Source organism: Myodes glareolus, chromosome 10 (assembly GCF_982192425.1).
Source record: "Myodes glareolus chromosome 10, mMyoGla1.1, whole genome shotgun sequence".
Classification (NCBI taxonomy): domain Eukaryota; kingdom Metazoa; phylum Chordata; class Mammalia; order Rodentia; family Cricetidae; genus Myodes; species Myodes glareolus.
The window spans coordinates 25527750-25552884 of NC_142035.1; the positions used below are offsets into that span (position 1 = coordinate 25527750).

The 25135-nt window shown below is 47.7% G+C and overlaps 1 protein-coding gene across 6 annotated transcripts in view; it reads right to left on the reverse strand.

Moving 5' to 3' along the window:
* LOC125407790 (DNA (cytosine-5)-methyltransferase 3B) overlaps window positions 1-24794 on the reverse strand; it is a 36480-nt gene extending 11686 nt beyond the window's left edge. Inside the window, exons 1-13 of one of the 6 annotated variants that reach the window (XM_087911094.1) lie at window positions 24502-24794; window positions 11794-11971; window positions 11214-11275; window positions 10552-10668; window positions 8700-8825; window positions 7964-8155; window positions 6962-7120; window positions 4737-4844; window positions 3745-3889; window positions 3290-3349; window positions 1804-1926; window positions 1603-1647; window positions 236-315 (exon numbers count right to left, since the gene is read on the reverse strand). In XM_087911094.1, coding sequence (XP_087767220.1) covers window positions 236-315; window positions 1603-1647; window positions 1804-1926; window positions 3290-3349; window positions 3745-3889; window positions 4737-4844; window positions 6962-7120; window positions 7964-8155; window positions 8700-8825; window positions 10552-10668; window positions 11214-11275; window positions 11794-11965 — 1389 coding nt within the window. In that variant the 5' untranslated portion in view covers window positions 11966-11971; window positions 24502-24794. The remainder of the gene's footprint in view (window positions 1-235; window positions 316-1602; window positions 1648-1803; window positions 1927-3289; window positions 3350-3744; window positions 3890-4736; window positions 4845-6961; window positions 7121-7963; window positions 8156-8699; window positions 8826-10551; window positions 10669-11213; window positions 11276-11793; window positions 11972-24501) is intronic. The other 5 variants (XM_087911093.1, XM_087911095.1, XM_087911096.1 and 2 more) reach the window with 5 other exon arrangements.
* Between the last annotated feature and the right edge of the window lie 341 nt (window positions 24795-25135).

Consider the following 25135-nt stretch of genomic DNA (forward strand, 5'->3'; position numbering starts at 1 on the left):
GCACGTGAGACCACAGACCTGACCTCGGCCAGGCCTGGCTAGCAAGCGACAGTACTGTGATTTGAGTTCCTCATGGAGGGTTTTCTCTGCTTGCAGTACCTTTCCCCCAAACAGGAAATGGGGGGTTAGGGGGAAATGTGCCCTGACAAGCTGTTCACTATGGCCTGGAGCAGGGACTATGCTGGGAGCCTGAGTGAGGAAGGAAGGGACAGGAGGAAGGGGCAGGCAGACTTACCCGGCAACTCTGACAGAGCCCACCCTCAAAGAGGGGGTGGAAGGACACAGGGTTCTTCCTACCGCAGGACAAACAGCGGTCTGGGAGAAAGACAGGGTGTCAGAGTTTATGGATACCAAGGGCCTAACATGTGCAGATGAAGCCTTGAGCCTTAACAGTTCTAAAACTCTGCCTTACCCAGTACCAAGTCAATGACTTTTCTATGTCCAATGATGCATTTCAATCTAACTTTTGCATTAATAGGAGCAAGAGGTTTGTAAATACCAGAAGAACTACCTCCAAAAGAAGTTAAAACAACTGCCTTGGATTTTTCTAGTTCATATACTTCGCGGACATCAAATACAGGCAGTAATGTTAACTGGAGTTTGCTTAGCAGATGACAGAGAAACAGTACCAATGAGATAACATTATTGTGCCTTTAGACTCAAGGACTCTCCTCTACCTTGAAATAATCAGCCTATTTTAACTAATGGGGTCCAAACCAGTTCGGAATTTATTTCATTGTACCTTTGCACCCCAGCACATGGAAGTAGATATCTGTGAGTTCAAGGCCAGCCTGGTCTATAAGAGCTAGTTCGAGGACAGGCCTCAAAGCCAGAGACACCCTGTCTCAAAAATCAAAAAAGAAAAAAGAAAAAAAGAAAGAAGGAAGGAAGGAAGGCAGCTAGGCAGGCAGGCAGGCAGGCAGGCAGGCAGGAAGGAAGGAAGGAAGGAAGGAAGGAAGGAAGGAAGGAAGAAAACACTGTTTACTCATACCCGTTCCCTCGGTCTATGTACTCAGACACTTAGGTCAAGAGGACAGCCGCAAGCCTTCTTGACCAGGTATTATAGTAGTCAGTCTTACTACTAAGACTTCTCAAGACCAATTTGGTGTCTTTGTGTGGTTTCAGTAGGAATAGGAACACAGCATGGGCCTTGTCTAAGACCCCACCATTGAACACTTCCCAGGTCCAGGGACATAGTTTCTCACCCACTACTAAGCAACAGTCACTAAGAAAGTTGGGAAGGCAAATAGAGAGTTTCTCACACATTCAAAAACTCTATTTGGTTGGTTCTGGGCCAAAATGAACGCAAGGAATGCAGTTACTGGGACAATAGTAAATTAATTCACGGAAAGCTAAAGGTACCAATGCTTGGCCAAAATGCTGCAACTAACATTGTCCCCTACTCTGATCTTCCTGGTCAGTAACCTCAGGGACAAATTCACATTCGGATAAAAATAGAAGGAAATCCTATTACTTGGTCTAATAAATTTAGGAACTAATACACAGGGAACAGGAGTGGTCCTGATCTAGGTCAATGCCCAGGGCTCTGGATTAAAACCTGGCTAAGGCAGGCCTGGAGCACCCAAGAAGGGAGGACAGTACCTTCCAGATTGCCTTTGTTGTTGGCAACGTCAGAAGCCATCCGTTCTGTGGAGGAAAGAGAGACAGGTGTGAGATGAGGTGGGGATGTCTCCTTTCCCATGCAGCCATGCACCTCTGAGGTACATGCACCCCCTGAGGACCTGCTGCTCCTGCTGCTGCACTATTCAGCTCCCGCAACCCCCCCCCCAAAAAAAAAATCACCTCGGCTCTCATCATCCTCCCCTCGGTCTTTCCCGCCATAGCTATTTGTCTTGAGGCGCTTGGGTGGGGGACAGTACTCAGAAGAGGCAGAGTCGTTGGTTGTACGTCTTCGACTTTTGTTCTCTGGAAGGTAAGCAGACAGACTTGACCGAAGGCTGAGAGACCAGGCAGGCCTAGGACAAGACCCTGCTTTGCCTGGGATCCAGCTGCATCTAGAGCAGGGGACTGTGATGGGTGTAGAGAGCCCCAGAGGGGAACCCAGAGCAGAAGCCAGTTCCAAGTTCCTCCCACATGGGAAGCAGGGCAGACACATGCTCCTGGGGCTTACACATCTGAGTGTGGAGGAGAATCCATCCTTCTAGGGCCAGCCCTGAGCACATGTTGGACCACAGCTGGAACTGAGGTCCTACAGTGATGCCCACCACAGTGCCCAACGGGAACATGGAGCTACTGAATATTTGAATTGTCAATAAGGACGGGATTTCACACTGAGAGTCACGTCCAAATTATCAATGGAATCTACTTTAGCCAACATTATATAATATTATTTAATACGGTGATGTCTATTACCAATATATATCTTAAAACATCACTAAAAAGCTGAAATCTAAATTTCTATTATAATTTTGAAAGTAGATCAATGCATAAACAGATACTAGAAAATTACTAAATTGATTTTTTATTGCTGAGTGTGATAGTACATGCCTTTAGTGACAGCATTCAGAAAGCACAGACAGGAAGTTCAGAATCACCCAAATCTACATAGAAGATTCTAGAACAGTGAGAGCTATCCTCAGACCCTGTTTTAAAAATATATTTTAATGTGGTTCACATTCTAGTGTTTTTAAATTGACTCCTAATACAAATTATTCAATTTGACTCCTCCAACTAAGAAAATAATTTTTTCTTCTGTGACAGGGTTTTTCTGTGTAGCCCTGGCTGTCCTTGAACTAGCTATGCAGGCTGGGTCTTGAGTTCTGCCTGCCTTTGACTTCTGAGTGCTGGGATTAAAGGCATGTTCCACCATGATCTGGCAAGGAAATAAAATCATAAACCCATCAAAATCCATAAGGAAGTGTAATGACACACACTCCTATACCAAAATCTAGCCTGGGGTATATGATGAGGACCGTCTCTAGAACATGACCACTGAGATAGCCAGGAAGTAGAGACTATAATCCTGAACAAAGTCTCCGAATATAAATATATTATTTTAAAAACACCAAAATTCAAAGAGCCTTTGATGATAGAGTGACAATTACCAGTGCTCGTACATGTCATTAATGTTCAGAAGTAAGACAGACGGTGAGATAAACCAAAGAGTGTAGAAGGCTGTGCACCCGTGGTTAGCCTGGGGTCAGTGAGGGTGGGGAGTGAGGGAGAGGGCGCTTAGGTGACTTGATTCTTCTCCAGTGACCCTGTAGATGCCAAGCGATTGCAAGATAGAGGGAGGAAAACAGAACCTTCAAAGATGGTAAGGGAATACCGTGTCTCCTGGGTTCTAACTTCCTACTGCCTGAACGATGCACCTTCGACTTATTAACCACTTTTGCAGGAAAACAAAACAAAAACATTATATTAGGGGGTGTTCAGGTCCAAACTTCACTTCGTTCTGTGGAATCATGGGTATATTCAGGGAGATAAGAGACGTGTCAAAATGGCAGGTAGCAAAAGGTATTTATTTTTTTATTTTAAGTAAGAATGGCCACAAAGGTAAAGGGTGAATTTGGACATCTGGAAAAGATTAATTGCACACACCCGTGGCAACAATATGGCCAGGGAAGCCTAACAAGGCAGGAGATAGCCCTCAAGTTGTTAGAGGTTTTTAACAGCACTGGGGTCTACAGGGTACAGTAGGCCTTGCTTGCTTGGCCCAATGAGAATGCTGGGCTGCGCCAGTGTGGCTAAGGGCTATCCGCAGTGGTATAGATTTACTCCCACCTGGTTGCTTGTTGTTCGGTTTGAGGCCCTCAATGCCAGTGGGCTTGAAGCCCCCGTGGGCCCACTCTAGCATGGGCTTCAGCTGGTCCTCCAGTGAGTCTCCGGGGCTGCTGGGGAAGGTCTTGCCAGCTCGCACCCTGGCTCTCTGCCAAGACACAAATAAAGGCAATGTCTGTCCATGAATGGGAACAAGCGGATGAGGTATGTGCCAAGGTGATCCCAGGGATTCCTCTGGCTGGGGCCTGCATTCCCTAAAGACTGGTGTCTTTCATAGTTGGACAGCTGTCTTGGGCTACATTGTGAAAGGGATCTGCTTTTGAGAAACAATAGAGACATAGTGATCTAGATATTTTCAGATCCCTACAAAAAGAGATTGATGAAGCTGAGCAAGTTGGGCAGTAGTAGCATATGCCTTTAATCCCAGCACTTGGGAGGCAAAGGCAGATGGGTGTCTGTGATTTTGAGGTCAGCCTAGTCTACAGAGAGAGTTCCATGAATGGCTCCATAGCTATTGGGAAATCCTTTCTCAATAATGAAAGAAAAAAAAACGGTAGAAGCAAGGCTCGGGCTGTTCCATCCCCATCTCCAACAGAGTTATGTCTTCTGAAGGGATGCAGCCAAGCATTCATTATTTCAAGGGTCAAGCGAATCGGTACGTATTATTTAGGCACTTTTCTTGGTGGCAACAGGGCTGTTAGGGCTAGAGTGATATAAGCAAAGAGCATAATGATTCTACAGCTATAGTAAGAGAAACTGTCTCCTCAGAGCACGATAAAAGGCCCTTTTTAGTAGTTTCATTATGTGATGACACAAGCCAAGAATCATCCTGTCTTCCTGATTATCAGTATTAGCAATTTAAAATTCCAAGGTCAGAACCCTTTTCCCCATTCACTTCCTTGGTAACTCTGCCTGCAAGCCAGTCTTGAAGGACACCTCCAACAGCTTTGTCTCCCACAGGGCAACAGCCTAGTTAGCACCCGCACCCATGTTACCTCCAGAGTGTGGTACATGGCCTTCCTATAGGACACCAGCTTATTGAAGGTGGCCAGGTTAAAGTGCTGGCTGAATAGCCCCAGGGCCATGAGTTTGTCAGCAGAGATCTAGGAGAGAAAAATGAGATTACCATTAACTCACATCTGAGCCTAACGTGCACTGGCTCACCCAGAGCCAATCCGGTGACAACTGACAGATGCCAGGACTGAAACATGAAGGGCAAAGGAGAAATAACACACAGAGCAGACTTGGCAGCTGAGAAATTCCAGATGTCAGTAAGAAGGATAATTGAAGCAAAATTAGATATATCCTGAGTCTCCCCCATGTGTGCACAACATTTGTGTGAACAGTGTGAACGTCCGTAAAACTGTCCCTGATGTATCTGAACATGTTCTTTACCTCGGGTGTACGTGGTAACTGTTGACTCCCACCAATGAGCACTCCCTGTAGTTTCTCTGAGGTCAAACACTTATATGTCTTGATCACTAATGGCAAACTGCCTCATGCAGATAAAAAAATGGGTGAATTTCTAATTAGTGCGAAGATATAAGAAGGTGACCGTATGTAGGACATATGGGATGTCCCAGGGGAAGTACTTACTTTCATGCTCAGACTAACCTTATGCTGAGACTCAACTCTGGTGTGCCACCATGGGTGACAAGTACCAGCTGCTCTAGCCGCTCAATGAGTGTTACACAGGCTCTGAGCAGGTCTTGGCCTTTTCCCAGGACCATGGCACATTGAAACAATATCCTATAACCCACCATCTCCATGATACCCCTTATTGCCATCTGACCCTGTTGAGAAGTTAGTACATTGTCTCACTGAATCAAAACAACCACAATGTCCCTGTTTCTTTATGCTTCAGAGACATACACCCAAGCAACAAGGTACTACTGCTCCCTCTGCTGTTGAGGCATGACAATTGCAGGAAATCTCTCAGGTCAGATTGAATGTCCTATTATTCTTACTCAGGAAATGTTGGATCCACTTCAGGAAAAGTCAGAGAATTCCAACTGGTAGGGAAGAAAATATTAAATGCAACAAAGTCCTAAATGCTACCTCGCTCACCTGCATGCTGTACCTCAGGAATTTCATCTTGTCTGTGGCTGGGAATCAGCCTAACACTACTAGGGCTGGTTAAGGGGTTATAAGAGCACAGTGGTTCCTCCTCTAGAGGACTTTGTTAGATTCCCAGCACCCAGATGGTAGCTCATGACTGTCATTAATCCCAGACACAAGAACCACAGGATCTATGGATCTGAAGCCCTTCCTCTGGTCTCCCATGATGTACAGAAATAAACCTATACTGATAAAAAAAATTGGTTTTTTGTTTTTTTTTTTGAGACATGGTTTCTCTGTGTAACATCCCTGGCTATCCTGGAACTAGCTCTGTAGACCAGGCTGTCATCGAACTCAGAGTTCAACCTGCCTCTGCCTCCTGAGTGCTGGGATTAAAGGTGTACACTACCGTAGCAGGGCTGATTTCATATATTTGCTATTTTTGTTTTCTTTTGTTTTTCAAGACAGGGTTTCTGTGTGTGGCCCTGGTTGTCCTGGAACTCCCTCTGTCGACTAGACTGGCCTCGAACTCATAGAAATCTGCCTGCCTCTGTCTCCCAAAAGCTGGTATTAGAGGCATGCGCAACTGTCACCCTTGATGAACTATTTTAAAGTAGATCTTATGTGTTTAACGGGTAAGATTCAAATAAGGGCTGATGGGATGGGAGAACCTATCTAGCTAATACAGTTTTGTTTTTAATGAGAAAGGGTTTCTTTATGCAGCTTCTGTATCTGTTTAAGGTGTGTTTCACAATACCTGTTTTGTGGGGGGGGGGTACCCACAGAAGGCAAAGCATGGCACTGGACCTGATACTAGAGTGCCATGCAATTGCGGGCACCCTGCTTCCTTACTTTCCAGGTAGACAGGCTGCACCCACCTTGAGTCCCAGATCTCAGGAGGCAGAGTCAGGAATAACTGAGTTCAAAGCCGCCTGTTATATATAGTGAGTCATAGACCAGAGAGTTACAATGAGACCCTGTCACTAAGCATAAGAATATAGTAGCTTATGTCTGATCCAGACAAGTAACACAAGAAGTGTTTTGCTTAACTCCAGTCCCAGTGATAAACTTACTGCATCTAGATGCAGAATGTTGACCTCAAAGCCACCCCAAGAGAAGCAAGGCCTCTGGTAGGAAGAGTCCACCTCACCACAGGACTCACCTCTGAAAACTTGCCGTCACCAAACCACTGTACCCATCGCATGCCGGGCATGGCCTGGCGCTTGGAGGTGGCTTTCCAGGACACCACCATGGCAGGCCACCAGGAGAATCCTTTGATTTTTCCCCACACAAGATCGCCTATTCCAAACTCCTTATCATCCTGGAAGAAGAACCAACAGGAAGAATTGTAGTCACCAAGGCAGGTGAACCCTGACCAAGGACAAAAAAGAAAAAAAAAGGCTGGCCATAAAATGTGATGTACTGAGATTGAGAAATAGCTCAGTGGTGTACAAAAAGGGGCCCAGGAAAAATAAATGTTTTTATGGATTTTTTTTAACTTTTAGTTGGTATAGTTGTATCCATATCTGACTGTATGCATGCAATACACATGTTTGTCTCAGGGATTGAACTCAGGTGACACTTGGTACCAAGTGTCTTTCTTATACCATTCTTTTATGCCACTGAGCCAGGTCACTGAGCTGAAAAATAAGTTATGAAAACATAAAAAAGCCCATAGCGGGGCTGGAGATATGAAAGAAAAGGCCATACTGTGTTTGGAAAGTCTTTGGATTATAACTCTAGCAAAATTAACAGAAATTCCTGTAGCATATGCTTATATTCCCAGCATTCGGTAAAACAAAGATTTGGAGGTTATGCTTGGTTACACAAAATCTTTTTTTGAGACAGTGGCTCACTATATAGCCCTGGCATGAAACTTCTATGTAGATCAGACTTGCCTCTGCCTCATGTTATAACACAATCTTACACAATCTTTTAAACATAAATAAAATCCCAGCACCTGGGAGGCAGACCAGGAGGATCTCCGTGAGTTTGAGGGCAGCCTGGAACAAAGATAAGTTCCAAGTCGGCCAGGGCTGTTACAGAGGAACCACCTTGAAAAACCAAAGCCGAGGGGTGGGGGCACTGAGTCACTAATTCTTACAGTTTTCTTTCCCCTGTACTTTGGATCTCGTGCAAACCTGGGCTCCCTTCTCAGTGGTACCTGGTACTCAGTGCTGTCTCCATCTTTGCCTTCTGCCTCCAGCTGTGTAGTGTCTATGTCCTCCTGATAGATGTCCTGGCTCAAGTCAATTGATGGGGTACTGCTGTTCTGAGGTGTCCCTTCTTCTACGAGGGAAGGGCTGGCAGGAGACGACCATGGCGTGCTTGCTGACGATGCCCGACGCCTCCGAGACTATAGTAGAAGCACGAGATGGAGACCCAGTGAAGCAAAGCAGAAGAGGATACACAAACAGTATCCAACAGGTTCCCTGAGAATCGAGAGTGAAAGAACAAACCAGCTCCCCAGAAGACAAGGTTACAGGGACAGGCAGCCACTCGACCCCAGGTAGGAGACAGAAAAAACAGTATGAATGTGATGACAGGGAAGGACCAGAGAGGATCTGAAGCTGAGCTCAGAGAAGATGGAGTCTCTGCATAACTGGCTCCTGTGCATCTGGAAACACATGTGGAATATTCTGAACCTGCTGGGGTTGCCTCAAGACAGCAGGAAAAGACATGAGAGACATGCAAGGTAGACGCCAGTGGCTTTCAGCTCAGCTCCAAGGTGGGTCAGAGACCTCTTGCCCCCTCAAAGTAATTCCAAGTATGATGAGTAAGGAAAGAAAGAAGCCAGAGCCTACAAGGCAGGAGCGTGTGAAGAAAGCATAGGTTATAGCCACACAACAGTCAATGCTGTGCAGTGAGTGAAGCAAATTTTCCAAACCCACAGGACCAACCCTGGTAGCTGGGAACTCCACGGGGTATTCCTGCACATGGTGTCGGCCCTGGCGGCCTCGGGTGATTCTGAGGGAGGTTCTTTGCCTCCCTAGGCTGGAGGTACTGTTGTTATTTCGGGTTCGCATCTGAAAGTAAGAAATGATAAACACTGGACCTTAGGTGACTAGATGCAGGGGAACTAATGAAGGCTCCCAAAGGCTCTTTAAGGAAGCCTCAAGTCAACCTGAAGTGAAGAAGACAATTGGGTATAAACATGAGTCCCATGTCACAGCACAGATTTGACTACCTGGCAGCAGCACATGGAGACTAAGCAGTTGTTTGCCTTAAACCAGTGATTCTCAACTTTCCTAATGGTTGTGACCCTTTAATACAGTTCATGTTGTGACCCCCAGTCATAAAAATATTCTGTTGCTACTTCATAACTGTAATTTTGAAGGTGTTATGAATAGTAACATAAATATCTGGTATGCAAGATATCTAATATGCGACCCCTGTGAAAGAGTCATTCGACCTCCAAAAGGGGTCACAACTCACCTTAAGCCAAGCATTATTCCAAAAGGCTCAAAGTCTGAAAATGCTGGCTTATTTAGGAAAGCATTGGGGATGGGGCACACATCAGAAAAGCTCAGTTTGCTCAGAGTGGTGTGAACCTGCCTGTGACCACCATTTATTCAAATTCTATACAACAGTTGATGGTTAGTGTGGCATCATCTGCCTGTAATCCCACCATTTAAGAGCATGTCATAGGGACAGGAGAGATGGCTCAATGGCTAAGAGTTCCGACTGCTCTTCAGAGGACCTAGTTCAATCCCCACTACCCACGTGGCAGCTTACAACTGTCTATAACTCTGGTTCCTGGGAACCGACACCCTCAGACACATACACAGGCAAAACACCAATGCGCATGAGAAAAAAAAGACTGATGTAGGAAAGCCAAGTTCAAAAACAGAGTTAAAGTAACTGGAAATCTTCTATGTGTACAATGAGGGGAGTACAAACTCATAGACGGTGATATTACAGTAGCAGCAACTCTTTGCCTGTTTTTTGTTCTGACTGGTGTATGTTTCTTTTGTTTTGTTTTGTTTTGTTTTGTTTGAGATGGTATTATTCCTCTCTGATCAAGGGTGGAATACAGCTATACTGCTAGAACGCTTATTTCGTATAAGCTCTGGCTTTAAGCTGAGCTGTAACCAGGTGTGAGGTGCATGTCTGCAATGCATCACAAGAGAGGCAGGTCAACCATGCCCTGAAGACTGGTCATGCCTCCAGCTCCCAGGCACCAGTGCTGCAGGAGTTCCACACACCCAAGCTAAGTCTCATCTCCTGGCATCAGCAGGGATCTGCACTTAGACCTGATCATACAGCCTGTGGCCACATTGGTGACATTAATTCAGTACCCTGGAGTTCTAGTGGGGAAAGCAAATGATTAATTATAAAGGCCTCCTCAATGAGATATAAGTCAGAAAATTGACGATAACCAAAAGTTAAGTGGTTTAGTTCATCAAGCCTTTGGTGCCATGCTCAGTGTGTCAAACGGACACAGCTCATCTACTCTCCACTCTGGCAAATCCTGTTTTTACTTTGAGGTTCAGGTTATGATCTGAATTATCCTGCTGTGGCTGGGGGACATCAAAACTTAACTAAGGGGTTCAGTGGATTAGGGGACTTGCCAAAGCCTGCTGATCCTTGAGTTTGGTCCCTGGAATCTCCAGCTGGAAGTATAACCTATTCTCATGTGTTGTAACTCGCCTACAAACATCAGCACACATAAAATCAAATGTGTCCAAAAATTTGTTTAAATAATTGTCTAAGCCTTATTTTCTATGCAGGCCCAGGAATGGTGGGACTTACAGCCGGGCTTTCAGAGAATGACTTGGTCTCCTTGGTCTCGCGTGTGAGCTTTGGCATCAGTAGGACATCATCGCCGTCCCCATCCTCTGCCTCATCATCTCCATTTCCTGTCAGGTCCTATGGTAAAGGAAAAAGGATGATGTAAGGGAAGCAATGGTACAGAAGCATCATTACATAGACATTACCCTAGGAGTACCCAAACTACATCCTACAATCACCTGGCTTTTCTCTACTAAAAATTTCACACCTGCTAATCACATGTTCCTTCACAAATTCAAACTGGGTTGAAAAGAGAAATCTCAGATCACCAGCAAGTTAAGAAAATGCTGCCTGCCAGGCACTCATTCAACTTAGTCACAACACAAGTGAGAGGACAGGAGACAAGGGATCTGTGAAGGCCACCCTGGCTTCCAGTGACATGTAAGACACCAGAAACTGTCTCAAACAAGCAAACACCAAACAAACCATGGCCTAGGTGAACCCGTCCCAAAAACAACTGAGTTTTGTTCTATTAGCATACTGATGACAGATAGGGAGACATAATTTCAGATATACAGGAAGGAATGAAAGAATTTCCGGTGCAGTAAAGAATTTCATTTGTCTGGTTTCTCATGCAATCTAAACTGAAAGGTGCAAAACCACATGCTGAGAAGAGGTGATACCTGAGTGTAACTCAGCAGGCCGGAGACCTCCCTCTTTGACAGCCTTGAACTTGATCTGCGGCCTGAAAGGAAGAGTTGGGAGTCCACATTTGGGAAGTAGGACAGTGGTCACCAGCCTGGAGAGGGCCATCTTGGGCCAACCCCAAACCAGTCATTTTAGGAAGCCAGTGTCCCTCATCAGTTCCATGAGCTCACTGGGAAAAAAGATAGAGGGCCTGGCTTCTGCCTTCCTCCACAAGCTAAGCATTAATATCTAAGGAAGAAGGGGAGCCCATTCCTTTACATTTCCAGCGTTCCCATGGGAAACAGCTCTTGGGATGAACAGGGAAATAGGCCACGTTTACCCGGTTCAGAATGTACTAAAGGACACTGTAGATATCAAGGACAAGAAGGGACAATACAGGGGACTCCAAACCAGTAGGGGAGGACTTTCAGGTAGCCTGGGAGCTTCTAAGAGGAAGAGGCAAGGCGGCAATATCTCCTGATCATGATGAAGCCCATATCAACAGAAGATAACCAATGAGCCAGCCTCTGCTGAGACCAATTACAGAGCCTGCAGTGTCAGAGCTCCGACACTCACCTCTGCTCTCTGGTGTGCTATCTGCCTCTGCGCAGACTGCCTCCAAGACTGGGGGTGAGGGAGCATCCTTAGTGTCTGAGGAATGGTCACTACAGTTCCCATTGACAATGACACATTCCTCACCCCCACTGGCGCCCTCTTCTTCATTCAGATGTCTGCTGTCTCCCTTCATTGTTTCCTGGGAGAAAAGATCAGGGTAAGTAGGAGGAATGGGGGCATGAAGGGGCTGCATATTCCAAGTTTTATATCCAGGTTCTCTATTCTCAGCCTAAGAGACCCCACGACATATTCCGAGACTAATATCCTGTCCATATTCCCAGACTCCTCCCAATTTGGAGGCTCATCAAATTTGGAGGCCCAGGACCTGGTTCAATGTGGCTGGCTAGGTGGGCTCAAAGTCCCAAGACAGACGAGGAGGCTGGTGCTAAGGCTGGAGTCTGAGACAAGGACTGCACTACAATTGGCCAGTACTTCAGACAATGCCACTTAGGGCATGCTTACCTGGGCCCCTAGAGCCAGCCTAGCTCTCTTTTCCCTGCCCAGCCTCTGCAGAGCCTTGAGAAGCCAGTTCACTCTTTTCCATCATGACCCCTTTGTTTGCTGTCTCCAGGTCTCCTTCCCCTTGCCCCGCCTCTCACATAGGATTCTCAGCAGCACAAGACCCACCCCAGCCCACCCTCTGGGCCCCATTGGTCAGTTGGCCTGTCACTCATTCCCTCCCTCATTGGGAGGGGTGAGTCCCAAGTTCTGAAGGGAGGGATGTAGAAAAAGCAGTGGTAAAAGGCTGTGGCGGTCACCAGGATTGACAGTTCTGACCAGCTATGGCCTTGCCCCACACACAGGACTTGGTCTTCCTATTGCTGTCTCTCTAGTAATCTAGCTAAGACTGTGTGACCCTTGCCCTGACTCACACAACACTATGAGCACCAATTAGGCATATGTACATTTAAGAATCTGTACCTGTCCGGGTAACCTGTACACGCCATGAATCAACAACACTCAGGAGAGGTAGAGGCAGATGGATCTCCAGGACACACAGGGCTACATCGTAAGATCCTGTCTCAAACCCCCACCAAAAAAAAGAAAAGAAAACAAAACAAAACAGAAACACACCTTTCTATCTTTCTAACAGACAACTGTGCGCCATTCTGTACTACAGAAGTGGTGCCCCTGAAAAGAATCTGAGGTCAACAAGAAAAGCTGCCTCAAAAGACAAAGGATGCTGAGAATGTGCGATGCTTGCCTGGCCATTTCAGGACCAGAGTTAGAAGTCCAGCACTGCAAAAAAATTATGATGGCCCCGACTCTAAAAATGAAACAATAAGGACCAGGCAGTGGTGGCACACGCAGGAGGCAGAGGCAGGAGGATCTCTGTGAGTTCAAGGTCATCCTTGTCTGCAGAGTGAGTTCCAGTGAGTTCCAGGACAGCTAAGGCTACACTAAGAAACCCTGTCTCAAAAAAACAAAAAACAAAAAAAAGAAACAATAAAATCGAAAAATCAGGTGCAAGTTCTCAGTCAGTACAGGTGCTTGCCATGAAGACTTGGAAACTAATTTCAATGCCCAAACCCACATGATGGAGAAACTCCTGCATTTCCTCTGATACATACAAGCTCACTGCATTTCCTCTCATACATAGAAGCTCAAGTGTACACACAAGTAGATAAAAAAAAAAATTGTGGCCAGATAGTGGTGTCCCATGCCTGTAATCCCAGCACTAGGGAGGTAAAAGCAGGATGAGTTCAAGGCCAGCCTGGTCTAAAGAGTAACTTCCAGGACAGGCAGGTGTTACACTGAGAAACCAAAAATTAAATGAAAAAAAAAAAAAGGAATAACTAGGTTAATGAAATATTTGCATAGCCAAACTCTTAGAGAATTTTTACTACTATGAGAAAATTAAAGCTATCCATAGTTGCTCACATTTGTAATCCAAGAATCTGGTAAGCTAAGGAACATAGCCTCAAAAGTCAAAGCCAGGTGACAGTGGGGTACGCCTTAGATCTGAGTCAGAGGCCAGCCTGGTCTACAGAGTTGCAGAAGGGCTCCAAAGCTACACAGAGAAACCGTCTCAAGTGTTCAAGCTGAAGCTGTGTAGTGGCGGCGCATGAGCCAGGCTTGGTGGCACAAACTTTTAACCCTAGCAGTCGGGAGACAGGGCAGTCTCTGAGTTCAAAGCCAGCCTGATCTACCATGTTCTAGGATAATTACCCCAAAAACTCTGCCTTGGGGGGAAAAAAAGACAAACAAACACAAACAAACAAACAAACAAAAACAGACCACATAGTGAAACATACTTAAAATTAAAATCCCAGAAATGAGAATGCAAAAGCAGGCAGATTCCTATGAATCTGAGACCAGCCTAGTCTACATAGCAAGTTCCAGAACAGCCAGGGCTACATCATGGGACCCTGATAAATAATTAAAAGAGATAGAGAGATAGCTGAGTGGTTAAGAGCACTGGCTTGCCACTCCTTGCAGAGGACTAGGACCCAGCACCCACATGGTGGCACGCAATCCTCTGTAACTGCAGTTCCAGGGGAGGCATTGTGCACAGACATCTATGCAGGCAAAACACCCACCAATCAAAATAAATAAATCTTTTTAAATAGTAAAATTATGTGAATCAAATAGACAAAACATGCTTTTTATCCCCCGAGGAAACGAACATTAAGTTTACTTTTTCTTTCTGTCAGAGACAGATTCTACTGTATCCAAGAATCCTTAGACAGTACAGGCTGGCTTTGAACCCATAGCAGTCAGCCTCAGAAGTATTGAGATTGGAGGCGTGACTGTGCCCTGGCTTGCGCCTTCAAATGGTGTGCGCCCACCCCTTTGACACTGAAATATATTAACTACAAATCTCAGGCATGAGAACTGGATATATCAAGTCTACACACACACACACACACACACACACACACACACACACACACACGCACGCACGCAAATGTTTGGTTTTTTTAGTTTGTTGTGTCTTTTGTTTCTTTGATATAGGGTTTCTTTGTAGTCCTGACTGCCTTTCTCCTGAGTGCTATGCTAGATCAGAATTAAAGGCATGCATACTGTTATAAGTTTCTACCTTTGAACTGATTTTACAGTTATCCACAGGCACCAGGTTGCATCATGCCTGGAATTTCATCCCGTGTTCACGCTGTACAGCCCAAGGATCACTACCACATACCCTTATGTGCAGGAACTCTGCCTGTTGAGCAGTTAGTTGCCAATCTGGTTTTCTGGTCTGTTCCTTGCTCAACATCACCATGAAAAGCTATCGACCAGACGAACCTTCTAGAAGCAGAAGCAGCACCTAGTGCTGCTGCCAGAGTACATGACATGCTTCTTACCCACCAGGGGGCACTGTGTAGCTCAGGATGAACAGGCCCCAAATTGCCCAGGGGTATATTTGCAATTCATTCAAGGGAGCCCACACTGCCTCCTTTATACTTGCCCAAGCATGAGCTCTCCCCAAACGGGGTATGTGGACCTCATTACAACTGCAGGCCAGAGCCAGAGCCAGAGCCAGAGCCAGAGCCAATCTTGGACTTGATAATGCAGGCTTTAGCTACAATCTGTCTCAGGCTAAACCTAACTAACCTGCTCCACCAGGGTTTTAAACTTTATCAAGATCCTTGGCTGATTAATCTGCACATTAAAGATTCACTGTTCTTACAAAAAGATTCTGTTCCTTACGAACAGAAAATGAGCCTCTTCCACCCAACTTGCTCCACAGCACTTGGACTTTTTTTCTCAACTCAAGGATTGTCTTCTGATCCCCAGGCTAGGGAAGTGTCTGATCCAGTCCCATCAGCAAGCACCATGGCTTGGTAGAATAAAATGGCTGACTGTGGTCAGTTCCTGAGGCCAGAAAGGCAGACTTTCAGGAAGGCTGCTGGAATGTGTTCAGAATAAGCATTTCCCCTCAGACCATCAGTGTCACTAAGCAATCTGAGTGGCCTGCCGTGAGTGGGAGGCTGAACCCTAGCGGGACACTTGAGGGTTCACACCCTCAAGGCACACTGTGAGGGGGAGCCATACAGTAACCATATGACCATATGAGCTGGTGTGGAGTTAGAGCCCTAAAGCAAGGACATGCATGGCCTCCTGCGGGTCGGTGGTGGGTTTTCTCACACAGCCTTGGACTTCAGTCCCTCAGACAGGCCCTAACTGGGTCACCAGAAGCCAGACAGGAGTGGTGCCCTCTTCCTACACATATCCAGGCAGACCTGCTGCCCAGAGCTGACAATGATTAACTACCTCAGACCTTCCCCCAGGGCATTAGCAGTGCCTAGAAGGCCAATGTCTGATAGGTGGGTGGCATCCCTTCCCAAGCACACCAGTATCCCACAGAACTCCGGCCTGGTCCCACAGCCAGGGTCTGGCAAGGATCCCTGTACAGGATGAACTGTTCAGGGGAACTGTCCCCCTACACATTGGGACAGGCAATGACTCCTGCTAAAAAAAAGCACCTCTTTGGCAGAGCGCTCGGGTTGCCCTGCAAGGTGGCTTACAACTGCTACAACTCCAGTTACATGGGTCTGACTGCCTCTCCTCAAAGACCATACCGTGCTCACATTCAGGCCTACAAATTACACCCTGTCTACAAAACAAATAGGGAGGGCGCTATCAGACTGAATATATAACTAAGGTAAAGAGAATTTACTTGCCTAGCATTCATAGAGCCTGGCACCAAAGTCAGTTCACCCTCAGGGATTGATATATAATGCCAAGTAACAGATCTCTTCCCAGGTACCTCATTTTGGCTTCTGGCAGCTCAAAGCTAGCATTTCCTGAGTAAGATGGCCCCTATCACAAGCCAATCACTTTTATCTACTGATTTTCCAGTAGGGTAGATATACTGGCTTTCTTCCCAGGGGAGGTCCTAACAGGTCAACACACTGTCTTGTCAAACTGAAAACAGGTAGTGTTCTCAGGTCTTTGCTGTATGTAGCCTGAACATAGCACATACATCTCCCACTGCCAACCATACAGGAGGAATTAGGATGTCAGAAGTGACCCTGCCAATTCGAGTGTCCAGGAAGTCTAGGGCACATACATGCCTTACTGATATTTCTGGAGACAAGCAGACAGACCCCTTAAGTGCTACTAAGGACGCATCAGTCACCCAAGGATTTGGGGGCACTCTATGGCATGAAGCATGATCTAGCCTTGTGTTTACCTTCCCAAGAGTGACTGCCTAACCTTGGGAGCAAAGGTAATCTTACTGTATTCCAGAGACGGAGTCCAGCATGTGACTCAAGGGTGGGCAGCAGTGCAGGAACCAGGTCAGGAGATCAAATGCAATGTGGCAGACAAGAGGGGAAAATGACACCCCCAATTAGACTCAAGAGAAGGCCCAAGAACTCCTACCAACCACAAGAATGAAGCTATGATTTGATGTCATCCTACAGGTCAGCAAAGCAGCTACCCCATAGCATCTTGTAAGGTTAATGGCATTCAGTGTCCCTGACAGGAAGGAGGATATCAGGGGTGTCAAGGCAAAGTGGAAGTCTGTCTCACCTACAGCCCCAGGAGGAAACAAAGGAAAGGGGCAGAGGGTGGAAGAGTCTCACCTGCCCGGCTTAAGTAGTTCTCTGTAGGGGCACTGGCAATCCACAGCCTTCCTGAGTGTCACCCCCAGAGAAACAGCAGATATGCTACTTTTTACAGGAAGATATACTGTAGCTCAGAGGAAGCAGTCTAGTCAGACTCACACAGCTGCAAGAGCCAGAGACTTAGTCCACTATAGTTCTTACCAGACCTGGAAACACAGCAAAGGTATAATAAAAGTTTGCAGGTGGCTAGAGAGGCTCAGAGACTAGAGACTAAGTTAGCATTTGTTGCTCTTCCACTGGACGCCCTCTTCTGGCCTCTGAGGATAATGCAAGTATGTGGTGCAGACACATGCAGACGAAACACCCACATCCATAAAAAGTAAATCTTGACCAAATAATAATAATAATAATAATAATAATAATAATAATAATAATTGCAGAGGGCCAGAGAGCTGGGTCATCATGCAAGAAAGCCACCAAGCCTGAAAGTGGGAGTCCAATCCCCAGAACGGTGAGCAGAGCAAACTCGAGCTGTCCCAACCAAGTGTGCTAGAGCACAGGTACATGAGCATGTGTGTACTTAAACACTGTTTTCCTTGAGGGTTTGTTTTGTTTTCATTTAGGTTATGAAACCTGGTACTCCCTATGCAGATCAGGCTGGCCTTGAACTCAGACCCACCTCCCAGCCTGTGTTGGAGTGCTAGAATTAAAGGTGTGTACCATCATGCAGAAAGGGGCACCCTATACCCAACAGTCATGCTACCCTGCTGGTGCAGAAGCACCAGAGCTTGTCTTAGGATGAAATTCTGCCAAGTTCCAAGAATCACATCAGGTTGTGTTCACCTCACATACCAGCGTGTCGTTTGTGATAGAAGTGACCACTGATGGATGTGTAGTTTGAGTATATGATTAAAAAAAAAATCTAATCCAGGCAGTGGTGGCACACACCTTTAATCCCAGGTGGATCTCAGTGAGTTCAAGGCCAGCCTGGTCTAAAAGAGCTAGTTAGTTCTAGAATAGACTCCAAAGCTACAGAGAAACCCTATCTTAGAGGGAAAAAGAAAGAAAGAAAAAGAAAATGAAAATCTAGCCCAGACTAGGGCTTTCTCATCCTGTCACACGCCCTGCCTTTGATATCAGATGTCCCTGAAGCCAGGCACGGTAGTGCATGACTAAAATATCAGCACTTGGGACGAGAGGATTAGGGGTCCAAGGCCACCTGAGCAGTAGTCAGAGCCTGTCTCCAAAATAATTTGTATCCCAGCATCCAGTTGGTGGCTCACAAATGCCTAAGTCCAGTTCCAGGAGGTCTACTGCCCTCTTCTGGCTCCCATGTGCACTACACACATGTGGTACACATACATATATGCATACGGTAGGACACTCACACACACAAAACAGAATTTTAAAAATGGGTTGGCTGGAGAGAGGGCTCAGTGTTTAGGAACGTGTATTTAGGGGCAGCAGAGGGCAGCTCCTACCAGAAGGGGCTGTATTCAAGTAGAAAAATCTGTGCATCACAACCATGCTATTCTTATAGGCATTAGCCATACTCCTCTGGCCATTTTCCAGGGCTGAGGGTGTAGTTCAGTTCTTGCCTAGCAGGCGTGAAGGAAGCCCTGAGCTCAATTCTAGGCACCAGTGGAACACACCTAAAATCAACTTGGGAAACACTTCAGAATTCTCACTGCATGAGAATCAGAAGCTCAAAGCAATCCTCACCTACAAAAAGAATGACGTCGGTCTGGATGATGTGGGACCTTGTCTCTAAAACATAAAAACAAGAAACAGTAAAGAAGCATAAATGGTGAGACTGGAGAGATGGCTCAGCAGTTAAGAGCAATGACAGCTGTTCCAGAGGTCCAGAGTTCAATTCCCAGTAACCCCCATGGTGGCTCTCAACCATCTCTCATGGCATCTCAAGTCCTCTCTTCTGCATAAAGGTGTACATGTAGGTAGAACACTTCTATACATAAAAAAAAAATAAATATTTTTAAGGAAAGTATAAAAGGCATAAGCCTGTAATTCCAGCACATGGAGGCAAGAGGACCAGAGGTTCAAAGCCGAATACTTGAGACTCTGTCTCGATAACATTAAATGTGAATGCCAAGTGCCAGAAGCAGGGGTCGGGTCCTCTGGAACTGGAGTTCTATATGGTTGGGAGTCATCCTGTGGGGAATGTAGGGGCTCTGTGAGAGCCAAGTGTCCTTAGCCACTGAGCCCTCTCCTGCAGCATAAGCCACCTTTTGAGAACTGCCCCATTACCTGGGTGAGGTTCAGATTTGTCCACCTCAGAGTCCTGAAGCAGGTCAGCAGGAAAGGTATTACTGGTACCAACCTGCACTGGAGTGTCTTGATCCAACACATCCTGTCAGCGCCTTATCGGATAAAGTCAAGTTGAGGCAGGGGCACTAGAAAGTCATTTCCAATGGAATTCCAATGCAGAACCCACTCCAGGCTAATGACACCATCTCTGTTGGTGGTGCCGTTGAATGTAACCCTGGTTGACCTGGAACTCACTCTGTAGCACAGGCTACCCTAGAACTCTTGTCAATCTTGTCTTAGCCTCCTGGAATGCTGAGTTTAGAGGCACCAGATTCTATCCATTAACACACTGTGAGGGAAATAATTCTGTGACCAATTCTGCACACAACCAAAGAAATAGATGAGCCTGCCAGGCGGTGGGGACATATGCCTTTAATCCCAGCACTTGGGAGGCAGAGGCAGGTAAACTAGTTAGAGGCTAGCCTGGTCTACAGCATGAGTTCCAGGACAGTCTACAAAGCTACACAGAGAAACCCTGTCTCAAAAAGCCAAAAAGAGAAGGAGGAGGAAAAGAAATAGATGAGCCTTCCTACTATACCCAACCAAGGCAGGAGAAAAGCGGGGCCAACAGGCTTTTCCTAATTGACTTTTAGTTACAGCTAGGACACTGCTTTCTTCCGTGCTGCCCCGTGTCACCAATGTCAGTGTGGGAAGCTGCTGAGGGACCAGTATCAGGCAAGTTAGATGATTCTATTCCAACTGGCTAAGGCTGATGGACTTATCCCAAAGAACTTTTGACCAGAAGAGATCAGGGAATATTTGTCATGAATAATAGAGAGTAGCCAGGCGGTGGTGGTGCATGCCTTTAATCGCAGAGCTCAGGAGGCAGAGGCAGGCGGACCTCGGTGAGTTCCAGGCCAGCCTGGTCTACAGAGCGATTTTCAGGACAGACAGAATTGTTACACAGAGAAACCCTGTTTCAAAAAAGCAAAAACAAAAAACAACAAAAGACACAAGATACTAAACAAACCAAGTCCAGGAGAGAGAAAAAACACCATTTTAGAAACTCTACTCCCAAATCTCAAGCAAAGCTCTGGAAGAACCCACTGCCCAAAAGCCCAAAGTAGGTTCATTTGTTGAGCCACCAGTTAGGTCCTCTTTGAGGGGTGTTGCCAAACCTGACCAGGGCCTCGTGTACCCTACAGCAGAGCTCCTAGGTCCCATTAACCAATAAGTCCCATAAACAACTGATCCCACTCAAACTGAGACAAAAGTTTCAACATCAAATGTTGAGCTGAGCTGGGTGGTGGTATATCACCTTTAATCCCAGGCAGGGGCAGGTAGATGTGAGTCCCAGACCAGCGTGGTCTGTAAATTCCAGGACAGCCGGGGCTACACAACACAGAGAAAGCCAGTCTCAAAAAGATAAATAAAAATAAGCTAAAACATGTTGTTCTGTGTGTATACACAGCGCAACGCATTAAATCCAGGGCCCCCATGCTGGCTGGGAACTACATCCTCTACATTTGACTCCTCAGAGTCTTTCCTTCTATTCACTCAAGGGAACTTCAGCATCTCCAGCTCCCACAAAGCAAACTCTATAGACAGAGCCGGATGGTGGTGGCGCATACCTTTAATCCCAGCACTTGGGAGGCAGAGGCAGGTGGATCCCTGTGAGTTCGAGGCCAGCCTGGTCTACAAGAGCTAGTTCTAGGACAGGTTCCAAAGCTACAGAGAAACCCTGTCCTTAAAAACCAAATAAATAAATAAATACGCTATAGCCAGAGCAAGAGAGCTTGGGGCATGGCCTTCTTTGTAGAATGTCAGCCCTGGGCCCGGATCCTCTTGCATCAGACTACCACCCTACAGACAATGGATTCTAATTAAACTTAGGGCTTTCCTCAACTTATCGAGAATGAGCAATTAGTCCACTAACCTAAAAATATGAATAAAGGTGCAACCATATCCACTTCTCAGCTGGAAGGGTGCTTCAGAAAACTAACTCAAAACAGCAACAAGAATGCGTGTCCCCAGCCAGAGGCAGACTTCCAAACACCTGTGCTGTGCTGCTATCCTTCCGCAGGGCAGTGGTCCAGAGATGGTGACAGGTGCTAAAGTAGAAATGTCCCCTACTAAGAGGTAGTCACTACCAGGGAAGTGACTAGATCTCTCACAGCCCCATCATCTATAAAGGAGCACCCCATGGGATTCACAAAGTCCCACTTGCAAAGGACGTGACAAACAGACCTACTCTGAATTACAAGTATTGAGGAAGGCAATGGATGGAGGTTAGGGAGGAGAGGAAAAGAAGTCAGGCAAGCCCATCCTGGTAAGTATACACCTGAGGCCAGGCCTGGTGACACATGCCAGCACTTGGGGGCAAAGGAAGCAATGCTGTGTTTGAAACAGATTATGTAACAAAAAAGGCTCTCTATTATTTCTTAAGGAAAAAAGAAAAAAAAATCCACCAGGTCTGAGAATGCCCCTTGTACCACAGTAAAGGACCCGGGGAAACTTTAGATTTAGCAAGGGCTATCTCAGAAATGCTTACCCGGAATTGACATGAAGTTGGTCTGGGACAAAGAAATGCCAGGGGACATTGCCCTGGATGGAGTGTTTGTCCAAATGTCCACTGAAATCGGGTGCCTCGGGCTGCAATAATGAGGGGTGACAGGCGTCTCCGGGTCACAGGCACCACATGGCTGGAGGAAGGGCAGGCCGAGAAGCAGCCTCCCCAGCCCCACCTCCCTTCCTCCTCCCTCAGCCCCCTGCAGCTCCCAGATCCTCTTCTCCCCTCCCCCAACCTTTGTAGGGGTAAGGGTTTTGCCTATGGCTTTAAAGAGGATGTGGCTGGCCTCAGCAGCCCCTTTGTCTTGGCTCTCTCCACCCCGACAGGAAAGGTGAAGGATTTTGCTTAGCTTTACAATTACACCTTCAGTTAGCCTTACGCTTGGAGGGGGAAGGAGCAAAAAGTAGCCCCAGCCATAAAAACACAGCCCTTTTTCAAAGGGAACAAAGAGGGCTGGTGATGGAGAAGGCTCTGCAGGTAAAGGTACTTGCAGCCAAGGCTCACTCTCCAGATCCACATGGTGGAGTGTACTACTCAAAGTTTTCCTGACCTTCACAATGGAGCCACATTCGTGTACACACATATAAAATAAAGTATAATAATTTTTTTAAAGGAAACAAAGACAGCCCTTCCTGCCAACTCCCCAGTCACAGACAATGATGGTTTAGAGACGCTCCCATAACCAAGAATGAAACAGTACCTCAGGAAGGCAGGAAAAGGAGGGGGCTGGCAAAGGTGACTCTCCATTCTGCTCTCAGAACAGGCTACCTCGACAGTCACGTGCTGGGGCCTACTCTAGGTGCCACTAAGTGTTCCTCCCCACCACCTTAAAGATGGGAGGATTTTAGAGCTGAACCCGGCTTCATCCCTGATCCGATTGCACGGATGTAACAACTAAGACACTGGGCTAGAACTCAATAATACCATCTAAACACAAACCCAAGCCACACTTGCCTGAGAAGGTCAGCCCGTGCTGGAAAGTAGTGAGGCCAACTGCACAAACACAAATGCTTGCTGCACTACCAACCCTACAAATTTTTACCTTGAAGGTGGGAGATGCAACCCAGTAGTAGATGGCTTGCCTGAAATAAAGGTTCTAGATTAGGTCTCAAAGCACCTTTTTTTTGGGGGGGGGAGAAGGGGCGGATAAAATTCCCAAATCTGGAAAGGCTAAGTTTCTACCTGAGGTTTCCAAGGACCAGCACACAAGCCTTAACAGGCCTAAGGGACACAGGAGGGTCAGTGTCGCCAGTCCAAAACCCACAACATTCACAAGTCAGGAAGCACTCACTCTACAGGGCCCTTAATTCCTTTTCATTCATATGCCTCAGACTGCAAAGCGGGAATCACGGACTCCGTGCTGCAAGCCTCAAGGACATAAAGGGGGTTGCAGGCTAGAGGCAGAGGTATGTGGAGACCACAGGACTGCAGCCACAGGTGGATAGAGCAAGACATGCTGCGCCTCTGGGTAGTCCATCCTTGTGACCGCAGGTCTCCGTTTTCCCGATTGAACCTTCTAGCCTGGAAGAACTCCACAGGCGTCCTTAAGCAATCCCCGAAGTAAGCACAGACGCTTGCACGCTGGTAAGTGAAGGCAGGTTTCTTTTGTTTTATTTTGGTTTTGATTTGTTTAATTAAGGTCTCGGTGTAGGGATTGGGAAGTGGGGCCACCTCACCCCGGAAGAAAGTTAAGAATGGAAAGTGAGCCCCTAGGGCAGCCGGCGTGGTGAGGCACCGCCCCCAGCTCCTCCCTGGCCAGGTGTGCTCAGGCGGCCCCTCCCAGCCGCCGGCTGCACCTCAACTCAGGTGGCTCCGCTCCGGAGGACCCCGGGGACAACGCCCATCTCGCATCCCCACTGGCCGGTACCCAGAGCACCATCCCAACCTGGGGGTGTCCATCACGCCAAGTTCCAAGTCAGACGGGATCCACATACACCGCTACCTTGACGAGATAGCTTCTTCCTCTACATCCGGACCATCCCTCCCTGAGGAGGCTCCGGGTGAGCCGGGGCCAGGTAAGGACACAGGGTCTCGGGGACAGCCACCCGTCGAGCCCCATTCCGCTCCCAAGTGCCCTCAACTCGAGATTCCAGAGAAGCGACACATCTCCTTCCCTCAACTCCTTAAAGAATCGGGTGCAGCGGAGGCGTCGCTTCCTCTGCCCCCATGCCTGGTACCCGTGTCCCAGTCCCGCTAAGCACCACGCGCCCCATTCCCTCCGGTTCCCCGCAAACCTGCAGGCACCTCTAGGGGACCTGTCGCCCCGGCACCCACCCAACCCCAGACTCCAGCTTCCGGCCCCCTGGAGCGCGGGGCGCTCACCTGCCGCGAGGCTTGCTGTGGCGCGGCGCCGTGGTCGCGCCGCGGGTCGTGGCCAGCGGACGGCGCGGGGTGCCCGGTTCGCGAATCTCCGGCGCCGATCGCCGCGCTACGTTTACTTGGGCCGCTTAACCCCCGCGCTGCCGGCCGGGAGCGGCCGTGCGCTCGCCCGCGCGCCAGTGGGCCGCCCGGGTTGGTTCGGGACGTTGAGGCGGGAGCGTCCACGCGGGCTGCAGCTGCGAGGCGAGGGGGAGGCGGCGAGGACGCTGTGGGCCAGGCGAGCACGGGAGTGGGTGGGGAGGGGGCGGCGCCGCTGCCCTTGTAGCCCCAGCCCGGCCCTCGCCCCGCCCCCGCCCGGGGGCGCCCCCACCGCAGCCACTCACCGGCCGGCCGGGCCAAGGGGACGGGCGAGGGAGATTTGAAAACCCTCCCGAGCCTCCTAGCCCCGCCTCCTCGGGCACCGCCCCTGGGCCCCCTATGTCTGGAGGGTCACCCACGAGAATGATCCGATCCCACGGGGACTCCACCTGAGACCCCCCCCGTGCTGTCCCCCACGCCCGAGCGGATGCACACACGCACACGCAAGCACACACTGGCAGGTCTGGATGCCCGACCCAGAGAGGGAAGAGCTCCCGCT